The 10990-nt window shown below is 47.7% G+C and overlaps 1 protein-coding gene across 2 annotated transcripts in view; it reads left to right on the plus strand.

The window, feature by feature from the left end:
• The window catches only part of LOC142196138 (ecto-ADP-ribosyltransferase 5-like), a 31972-nt gene extending 22209 nt beyond the window's left edge, over positions 1–9763 (plus strand). Inside the window, exons 3-6 of one of the 2 annotated variants that reach the window (XM_075266366.1) lie at positions 2536–2645; positions 5543–6260; positions 7988–8020; positions 8548–9763. In XM_075266366.1, coding sequence (XP_075122467.1) covers positions 2536–2645; positions 5543–6260; positions 7988–8020; positions 8548–8555 — 869 coding nt within the window. In that variant the 3' untranslated portion in view covers positions 8556–9763. Of the gene's footprint in view, positions 1–2535; positions 2646–5542; positions 8021–8547 lie in introns of both variants that reach the window. The other variant, XR_012715130.1, reaches the window with a different exon arrangement.
• Positions 9764–10990: the final 1227 nt, after the last annotated feature.

Here is a 10990-nt window from a genome sequence, read left to right on the forward strand (position 1 = left end):
AGACGATCTCTATTCAGGGCAACCTGTCAAGGCAAAGAGGAAATGATCCATAAAGTGGAGGTCCTGATTTTGGGGGATCTCCAGGTCACAGCCGGTAGCTCGTGAATTAGACATCTCGCTTGGCTCAGTTTCTAGCACCATTCCTGATGTTTTTGGTCAGTTCCTGGTGGGTGTCGTGAATATTGATGTCTGAGAAAAGAAACGGGGGTCACATCATGAAACTGACAAGATGCAATGGAAGAAAAAGGAGATAACGTGAGGTGATCAAAGAGAAATGCAGAAGAAAGTTGTCAGCAGGGGTGTCCTGTCAGCAGGAAGTTGTCAGCAGGGGTGTCCTGTTAGTAGGAAGTTGTCAGCAGGGGTGTCCTGTTAGTAGGAAGTTGTCAGCAGGGGTGTCCTGTTAGTAGGAAGTTGTCAGCAGGGGTGTCCTGTCAGCAGGAAGTTGTCAGCAGGGGTCTCCTGTCAGCAGGAAGTTGTCAGTAGGGGTGTCCTGTCAGCAGGAAGTTGTCGGCAGGGGTGTCCTGTCAGCAGGAAGTTGTCAGTAGGGGTCTCCTGTCAGCAGGAGGTTGTCAGCAGGGGTCTCCTGTCAGCAGGAAGTTGTCAGCAGGGGTGTCCTGTTAGTAGGAAGTTGTCAGCAGGGGTGTCCTGTCAGCAGGAAGTTGTCAGCAGGGGTGTCCTGTCAGCAGGAAGTTGTCAGCAGGGGTGTCCTGTCAGTAGGAAGTTGTCAGCAGGGGTCTCCTGTCAGCAGGAAGTTGTCAGTAGGGGTGTCCTGTCAGCAGGAAGTTGTCGGCAGGGGTGTCCTGTCAGCAGGAAGTTGTCAGCAGGGGTGTCCTGTCAGCAGGAAGTTGTCAGCAGGGGTGTCCTGTCAGGAGGAAGTTGTCAGCAGGGGTGTCCTGTTAGTAGGAAGTTGTCAGCAGGGGTATTCTGTTAGCAGGAGGTTGTCAGCAGGGGTGTCCTGTCAGCAGGAAGTTGTCAGTAGGGGTCTCCTGTCAGCAGGAAGTTGTCAGCAGGGGTGTCCTGTTAGTAGGAAGTTGTCAGCAGGGGTGTCCTGTCAGCAGGAAGTTGTCAGTAGGGGTGTCCTGTCAGCAGGAAGTTGTCGGCAGGGGTGTCCTGTCAGCAGGAAGTTGTCAGTAGGGGTCTCCTGTCAGCAGGAAGTTGTCAGTAGGGGTGTCCTGTCAGCAGGAAGTTGTCGGCAGGGGTGTCCTGTCAGCAGGAAGTTGTCAGTAGGGGTGTCCTGTCAGCAGGAAGTTGTCGGCAGGGGTGTCCTGTCAGCAGGAAGTTGTCCGCAGGGGTGTCCTGTCAGCAGGAAGTTGTCCGCAGGGGTGTCCTGTCAGCAGGAAGTTGTCAGTAGGGGTGTCCTGTCAGCAGGAAGTTGTCGGCAGGGGTGTCCTGTCAGCAGGAAGTTGTCAGTAGGGGTCTCCTGTCAGCAGGAAGTTGTCAGTAGGGGTGTCCTGTCAGCAGGAAGTTGTCGGCAGGGGTGTCCTGTCAGCAGGAAGTTGTCAGTAGGGGTGTCCTGTCAGCAGGAAGTTGTCGGCAGGGGTGTCCTGTCAGCAGGAAGTTGTCCGCAGGGGTGTCCTGTCAGCAGGAAGTTGTCAGCAGGGGTGTCCTGTCAGCAGGAAGTTGTCAGCAGGGGTGTCCTGTCAGGAGGAAGTTGTCAGCAGGGGTGTCCTGTTAGTAGGAAGTTGTCAGCAGGGGTCTCCTGTCAGCAGGAAGTTGTCAGCAGGGGTGTCCTGTCAGCAGGAAGTTGTCAGTAGGGGTCTCCTGTCAGCAGGAAGTTGTCAGCAGGGGTGTCCTGTTAGTAGGAAGTTGTCAGCAGGGGTGTCCTGTCAGCAGGAAGTTGTCAGCAGGGGTGTCCTGTCAGCAGGAAGTTGTCAGCAGGGGTGTCCTGTCAGCAGGAAGTTGTCAGCAGGGGTGTCCTGTCAGTAGGAAGTTGTCAGCAGGGGTCTCCTGTCAGCAGGAAGTTGTCAGTAGGGGTGTCCTGTCAGCAGGAAGTTGTCGGCAGGGGTGTCCTGTCAGCAGGAAGTTGTCAGTAGGGGTCTCCTGTCAGCAGGAAGTTGTCAGTAGGGGTGTCCTGTCAGCAGGAAGTTGTCGGCAGGGGTGTCCTGTCAGCAGGAAGTTGTCAGTAGGGGTGTCCTGTCAGCAGGAAGTTGTCAGTAGGGGTGTCCTGTCAGCAGGAAGTTGTCGGCAGGTTTGTTGCTGCTTACAAGTCTCACACGTCACAAGATGCGGCTTCATTGAGCGGAGCCAACCACCTTACAGTCTAGTCAGCACTTACTTTATGGAAACCTGAAGAAAATTCTCTTGCGCGGGCAACAATTTCCTGATGAAAATGAGACATAGAGGCGGTGACAGGGGTCCTAGAGATGGCGAGAAGTCTCAGTCACCGGAGCGGAGGGGATGGAGTGTCTGGAGGTCAATGGGGGAGGACACCGAAATGTAGGAAGTTCAGTTTCCTTAGATGTTTGACATTCAGGTGACTTATTGCTCAGCCTCCTATAGAGATGTTATGATCTTATAGATGGTCTTGTCTTATAGATCCCTATAGAAAAGATGGATTCCGGATCTCCAGTCTATTAAGTTGGAAGAAAACCAAGAAAAATGCAGGAAAACAAAGCACATCTGAAGATCTCGGCTTCCTGCCCTCGGTAAGGGCTCGTCTGTGTCCGGGGGGGTTGTCCATGAGATTTGTCCAATGGAACAAGCAGAAGGTGGGCGGAGCCGGGATGGGAGGAAAACGATACAATAGAAATGTATCAAAATGTATCAAAGTGCAGATACAATGTGTCATTTCTCATTCCTGCCATTTGCCTGTGATTTTGCATTTTGGCAGAGCACAGACATCCCATAATATTGGCAGAGCACAGATATCCCATAATATCGTTAGGTGTCACATATTTTCAGTATTGATGTCGTACAGATATGTCATATAACGCACAACCCTATAATACCGCTCCTATAATGTATCCTGCTGTATAGACTGACACAGATACAAGGACGAGCCATAGGTGTAATAGGGCAAACCCCACTAACATGCACAATGTGGCAGACCAGGGATTGTGGTGCTATATGTGCCCTCAATACCATCCCTCTACCCAGAATAATGGCTGCTGTGTGAATATGGCCGTAGTTGGTTAAGGCGGACCCGTCAGATCTCAGATCATAGACACATTTATCGTAAACTTATTGCTTTTAAGGCAAAATACAGAGATACATTGATGAAGCATATGGCAAAGCTCATCAAACTGAATCATAAGGACTATGTGTGCCCATATACAGGACCATATACAGGGACTATATACAGGGCCATATACAGGGACTATATACAGGGCCATATACAGGGCCATATACAGGGACTATATACAGGACCATATACAGGGCCATATACAGGGACATATACAGGACCATATGCAGGACCATATACAGAACCATATACAGGGACATATACAGGGACCATATACAGGACCATATACAGGATCATATACATGACTATATACAGGATCATATACATGACTATATACAGGGACGTATACAGGACCATATACAGGGACATGTTCCATGCACAAGGCCAATGGCTGCATTCAGATCAACCTGTTGTGATTACAGATGAGCACAGGATCCGCTCCCATCATGCACAAGGCTCCAATATATACCATGTCTATAAGTTACAAGGAGGGTATTTAGGCAGCCTCAGCTCTATATAATACCCCCACTCACCCAGACCTCCACCATAGTATTAGAAAAGGTACAAAAGATTCTTCAGATACAGGGAGGATGGAGGTTGGGGTAGTGCAGGAATAGGCCGGGTTCACACGATATCTTTTGGCACGTAATGTGCCACGTAGACGCCGCGGGAGCTTTTGCGGACCGTATATGCGGCACTATTTTGCAGCTGCCGCAAAATCACGGCCGCAAAATAGTGCGGTGTCTACGTGGCACATTATGTGCCAAAAGACATCATGTGAATGCACCCTTACACTGCTCATAGAAAAGGTGGAGAGTATCAAATCTGACTATGAGCTTCACTCCTTATACTATGGTCTCCACTAGAGATGAGTGAGTAGTGAAATATTCGATATTCGTTTCGAGTAGCCCCTCAATATTCGACTACTCGAATCGAATATCGAACCCTATTATACTCTATGGGGGGAAAATGCTTGTTTCAGGGGTAGGCAACGTTCAATCAAATTATACTTACCAAGTCCATGAGTGAGGGTCGGGCTGGATTCTCCGAGAAGTCTTCTCCGTGCAGCGTCCCCGCAGTATCTTCCGGCTCTGATTTCACTCTGCCAGGCATCGGGCCTGGGCAGAGCCAACTGCGCATGCCCGCACTACAAGAAAATGGCTGCTCACAGTCAAAGCGGGGACGGTGCACGGAGAAGACTTCTAAAGGTAGGAGAAGAACCAGCGTTGATTGGCTGACTGTATAGCATTCGGCCAATCAATGCTGGTTCTGCATCAAATTTTTCCATTCAAATAGCGAGTGGTACTCGATCGAGTACGAGTATTTTGAATACCATAGTATTCGATCGAATACCTACTCGATCAAATACTACTCGCTCATCTCTAGTCTCCACTCTTCATACTATGGTCTCCACTCCTCATGCTATGGTCTATGTCACTCCTCATGCCATGGTCTCCACTCTTCATACTATGGTCTCCACTCCTCATGCCATGGTCTCCAATCCTCATGCCATGGTCTCCACTCCTCATACTATGGTCTCCACTCCTCATGCCATGGTCTCCACTCCTCATGCCATGGTCTCCACTCCTCATACTATGGTCTCCACTCTTCATACTATGGTCTCCACTCCTCATGCTATGGTCTATGTCACTCCTCATGCCATGGTCTCCACTCTTCATACTATGGTCTCCACTCCTCATGCCATGGTCTCCACTCTTCATACTATGTTCTCCACTCCTCATGCCATGTTCTCCACTCCTCATACTATGGTCTCCACTCCTCATGCTTTGTTCTCCACTCTTCATACTATGGTCTATGTCACTCTTCATACTATGGTCTCCACTCCTCATGCTATGGTCTATGTCACTCCTCATGCCATGGTCTCCACTCTTCATACTATGGTCTCCACTCCTCATGCCATGGTCTCCACTCCTCATACTATGGTCTCCACTCCTCATACTATGGTCTCCACTCTTCATACTATGGTCTCCACTCCTCATGCTATGGTCTATGTCACTCCTCATGCCATGGTCTCCACTCTTCATACTATGGTCTCCACTCCTCATGCCATGGTCTCCACTCTTCATACTATGGTCTCCACTCCTCATGCCATGGTCTCCACTCCTCATACTATGGTCTCCCCTCCTCATGCTTTGTTCTCCACTCTTCATACTATGGTCTATGTCACTCTTCATACTATGGTCTATGTCACTCTTCATACTATGGTCTCCACTCTTCATACTATGGTCTCCACTCTTCATACTATGGTCTCCACTCCTCATGCTATGACGTCCACTCTTCACATCATGGCCTCCATCCCTAAGCTTATGATACATTTCAGCTCCGTGTTATTCCTTATAGATGAAGTGTAAGCATCAGATACTGGACTTTAATCCCAGTTCCTTTGACGACCAGTACGATGGATGCTCCAGTCAATATGAGGTGGATCTTATGCCAAAAGTTTTAATTTGGGAAAAATCCTTCAACTCTGCCTTTGGATTGGCTTGGGACCTGGCTGCAGTGCAGTGGAAAAAGGTCAAGACGAAATTACGTCTTCCCAGTGACTTTAGGGATGAGTTTGGTATAGCGATCATCGTCTACACCACAGACTGGCCGGAGGGCAGCCCAATCTATAAAGAACTCAATGGGAACGTGACCATGGCTGGAAGGTCCAGAGGACACTACATGAAGGACTTCCACTACAAGGCTCTTCACTTCTACTTGACTCGCGCCTTGCAGGTGCTGCGGAAGAACTCAAAGAGGCAAACAAAGACTTACAAGGTCTTCAGAGGTACAGACAAGTCTCTGCAGGTGTCGGAGGATGTGGACCTGAGGTTTGGGAGATTCACATCGTCCTCTAGGAATATAGAAGTAGCCAAGGAATATTCTGGGGGATTGTTCTTTGAGATAACAACCTGCTTCGGAGTTGACATCCACAGAATCTCCTTCTTCCCTAAAGAGCAGGAAGTATTAATCCCGGTGGCTGAGACCTTCCGATTCGTGGAGAAAAGAGGGAACATTTATGTTTTGGACAGTACCTGTGAGGTGTGCAGTCACTTCAACTGCACCTACTTAGGAGGTAAGTGTCCATCAAGAGAAGATTCAGGTGGTCAACTAAAGAGGAAGTAAGTAACCTTATATAGGAGAAGGCCAACTAGAGAAGATTAGTGGCCACCAAGAGAAGATTCAAGTGGTCAACTAAAGAGGAAGTAAGTAACCTTATATAGGAGACGGCCAACTAGAGAAGATTAGTGGCCACCAAGAGAAGATTCAAGTGGTCAACTAAAGAGGAAGTAAGTAACCTTATATAGGAGACGGCCAACTAGAGAAGGTTAGTGGCCACCAAGAGAAGATTCAGGTGGTCAACTAAAGAGGAAGTAAGTAACCTTATATAGGAGATGGCCAACTAGAGAAGATTGGTGGCCACCAAGAGAAGATTCAAGTGGTCAACTAAAGAGGAAGTAAGTAACCTTATATAGGAGACGGCCAACTAGAGAAGGTTAGTGGCCACCAAGAGAAGATTCAGGTGGTCAACTAAAGAGGAAGTAAGTAACCTTATATAGGAGATGGCCAACTAGAGAAGATTAGTGGCCACCAAGAGAAGATTAAGGTGGTCAACTAAAGAGGAAGTAAGTAACCTTATATAGGAGACGGCCAACTAGAGAAGGTTAGTGGCCACCAAGAGAAGATTCAGGTGGTCAACTAAAGAGGAAGTAAGTAACCTTATATAGGAGATGGCCAACTAGAGAAGGTTAGTGGCCACCAAGAGAAGATTCAGGTGGTCAACTAAAGAGGAAGTAAGTAACCTTATATAGGAGATGGCCAACTAGAGAAGATTAGTGGCCACCAAGAGAAGATTAAGGTGGTCAACTAAAGAGGAAGTAAGTAACCTTATATAGGAGACGGCCAACTAGAGAAGGTTAGTGGCCACCAAGAGAAGATTCAGGTGGTCAACTAAAGAGGAAGTAAGTAACCTTATACAGGAGATGGCCAACTAGAGAAGGTTAGTGGCCACCAAGAGAAGATTAAGGTGGTCAACTAAAGAGGAAGTAAGTAACCTTATATAGGAGACAGCCAACTAGAGAAGGTTAGTGGCCACCAAGAGAAAAGTCAGGTGGTCAACTAAAGAGGAAGTAAGTAACCTTATATAGGAGACGGCCAACTAGAGAAGATTAGTGGCCACCAAGAGAAGATTCAAGTGGTCAACTAAAGAGGAAGTAAGTAACCTTATATAGGAGATGGCCAACTAGAGAAGGTTAGTGGCCACCAAGAGAAGATTCAGGTGGTCAACGAAAGAGGAAGTAAGTAACCTTATATAGGAGAAGGCCAACTAGAGAAGATTAGTGGCCACCAAGAGAAGATTCAAGTGGTCAACTAAAGAGGAAGTAAGTAACCTTATATAGGAGACGGCCAACTAGAGAAGGTTAGTGGCCACCAAGAGAAGATTCAGGTGGTCAACGAAAGAGGAAGTAAGTAACCTTATATAGGAGATGGCCAACTAGAGAAGGTTAGTGGCCACCAAGAGAAGATTAAGGTGGTCAACGAAAGAGGAAGTAAGTAACCTTATATAGGAGACGGCCAACTAGAGAAGGTTAGTGGCCACCAAGAGAAGAGTCAGGCAAGGTCTCAAAATATACAAAAATGCCTTATAACCTCCTATAACAATGGTCATTTACTGCTATGGCAGCGACATGAGAAGGCTGTTCCCATGAGCACGACCATCTGAGGACGCCCCGCTCATATATACTGTATATATAGTAATGATCCCGCTTATAATCAGAGCTCACTGTGTATTTTGTCTTGTAGAGGAGAAGCGAGATCTCCCCGTGTGCAGCCCTGGTAAGAATCTGAGCATTGTCTGTATTGTTATACCTGGAGTAGTGAACACCAGGGGGCGACAAACTGGGTAATGGTCACCAATGTGGGGGGAGAGGGGTGGTCAGGGGGAGAAAGCAGAAGTACAGGAGCATACAGTATCTGGGACATCCCATATAGTCTGTCATATGGAGGGGCCATAGTCATATGTATATAATGAATGTACAGTATATAGACCTGTATACAGGGGAGTGGGAGGTAATGCAGGGGTGGAATTGAACAGCATTTATGTGGACGTTACATATGTGTGGTACACCGTGTTATTACTAATATATATGTGTGTGTACAATATACAATGCTCAGCTCTATATACAATGCTCAGCTCTATATACAATGCTCAGCTCTATATACTGTATATTATATTCTTTTCCCTTTCCAGTCCCTTGATGTCTTGGCTCTGTATATAATTGTCAGGTATATATATATATATCTCTGTACAGTATATATACGGTCCGGTCCGTTTCCTACAGATCTCTTCTTTCCCTTTCCAGTCCTTTGATGTTTCGTCTCCTCTGAATGGCGAGAAGAAAGGGAAATGGAGGAAACTGAGAACGCCGAGCAAGCAGAAGACGTCCGGACCTTAAAGACACAGTGTCCCTATAAGTGACCTGCCTATAGTAGGGGCCCCTCACTGTGGTCAGAGGCCGGAGCCCCCACGTCACAGCCCCCTGATAATATACACCGTGTAACACCAGGACGGCTCAGTCAGTGACCAGTGCCAGAGATTTCCTAAGATCTGACCATATAATACCAGTATATTCAGACTATTAGAATAGCGAACAAACTACCTGGTGTAATGGAGCGAAGGATCCCGAGGAGATACAAGAAGGCGACTGTATCCTGATATGGGGATAGGACCGCACCGCACTGTGTAGTGTGACTGTTACAAAGTGTCATCCAGTATTATGTGCTACTCCAGCAGCTGATGGCGGTGTAATAATAATAGACAGGGGCGGCGGATAGCAGAGACACGTGATGTGAATGTCTATGCACCGGATACATAGTATGTGATATAAAGTCGTGGTCGTGGTGGGCTCGGGTACACTTGGGGGGGGATTAGGCTTAAGTTTAGGTTCATTCTATCTCCAGATTAACGTGGTTGATAACAGAGAGAATTACGGTTTATTCCTCAGTCCTACTCTGAGCCTGTGCCGCGGCCTGACCTGGCTGATAACAGAGAGCAGTAGATGTTACTGACCTGGCTGATAACAGAGAGCAGTATATGTTACTGACCTGCGCTAGTGGTGGAGGTTTTGTCTAGAACAACAGCCCAGTGTGCAGAGATGAGCCCAGAGCGGAGGCGGTTCCTTATACATCTTCAGGATAGGTTATGGCGGCACCGCCATGGGGGCATCATCCACCCCGGGTTACAGGTATTGCTTTCTAAGTTGCTGACAATAGACCGCAGCTCAAGTCCTATAGATGGAGGGCAGTAGTGCTGAGTTCACATCTGCATTGCCGTATTTCTGGACGTCACAGGAGCAGGACAGACAACGGTCCCACTTTTACAGTCCACATGGGATCCCGAGGCCCGCACTTCCTATAATGGAGTCTGATGGCGGCCATTATGTTCTTAGAGACATTGCCGGATGATAAAGCGAAGCTTGTGGGAGTTTTTCATCCAACGCTTCTGCCGGACTCTGCGCTGGAGACTCTGACACTGATGTGGTCGCAACATCCGAGATGAACTTGTAACTAACGAATTCAATGAGCTCATGAAATAAAAAGTAACAAAAAAAAAAATCATCTGATAAAGAAAAGATTGTTCTTGATACTTAATGATTATTATTCTGTGTCCTGATATTGTGCGACATTTACCTTCTGTGTGGTCAGTGGGTACAATGGGGCCGGACAGTGTGTGGTCTAGTCTGCAGCTCATCTCACCATACTAGAGGTCCCGGCTGTTGCTCATTCCCCTCTGCTTTACACTGCAGCCCTGCTTGTTCGAATACAAATAGTGATATCTATCCAAGTCTTCTCTATACCCTACCACTGCTCCATCTCATCTCCACTGGTGACAGGACAGAGGTCTAGGCGTAGTTTCAGTGACGCATTGTCTCAGGTTGTTCAGATCCCGTGGTCAGGGGGATTGGGGGAGGGGGGCCAGATACTCAGAGTCCTTGATGTCTCAGGGTGTTAGGTCTGCTGATCGGGGAGGTCGGCGCACCAATGGGGAATCGTCTCTGCTGCAGCCAATCCAACATTCTGGTAGAGTGTCATTCAGTTACTGGTGAACATCCAGATGCCATGTATAGATGACCGCCCTGTATGTGGGGTATAACATGTCCAGATAGGAGGGGTCAGTGACAGGATCCTCCGCCAAAAAGAAGGGACCGTAGACTTTACACTCGCTCAGAACACTATTATTCTGACTCCCTCGTGCTGAGGACTTTCCTGCCGGAGGAATTTTCCGATTTTATTTTATTATTATAAAGAGATCCCGGATATAATAAAAGCGCTTCTGGTTTTGGACCAAACATGTCTTGTCTATTACGACAGCCCAGTGTACGGACATGAGCCCAGGGTGGAGGAGGCTCCTTATACATCTTCAGGATGAGTTATGGTGGCACCGCGATGGGTCCGTCATCCACCCCGGGTTACCTTTATTACTTTCTAAGATGCCATGACGTGATTTCTATGTTACAAGTTCGTGATATTGATTATCTGCTCATTTATTGTGATGTCAGACACAAGGAAGTGCAGAAGTGCTTAAGAGCCCAGTAAGGGGTTAATGGTGTGCACATGGTGTTGTATTCTCTGGTGACAGCCGTAGGTGGTGCGCTATCCCAGGCCGTGCTGTTACTTGCAGGTTTCTCTTGCTTTGGTCTGTTGCCCTCATTTTCACCCTAAATATCTTCTTCCGTAAACCAGTCAGTAACCGCGGGTGTATTTCCGGCTGTGGTCAGTGACGCTGTGAACTTTACTAACAAGATC

Source organism: Leptodactylus fuscus, chromosome 2 (genome assembly GCF_031893055.1).
Source record: "Leptodactylus fuscus isolate aLepFus1 chromosome 2, aLepFus1.hap2, whole genome shotgun sequence".
NCBI classification, from domain to species: Eukaryota; Metazoa; Chordata; class Amphibia; order Anura; family Leptodactylidae; genus Leptodactylus; species Leptodactylus fuscus.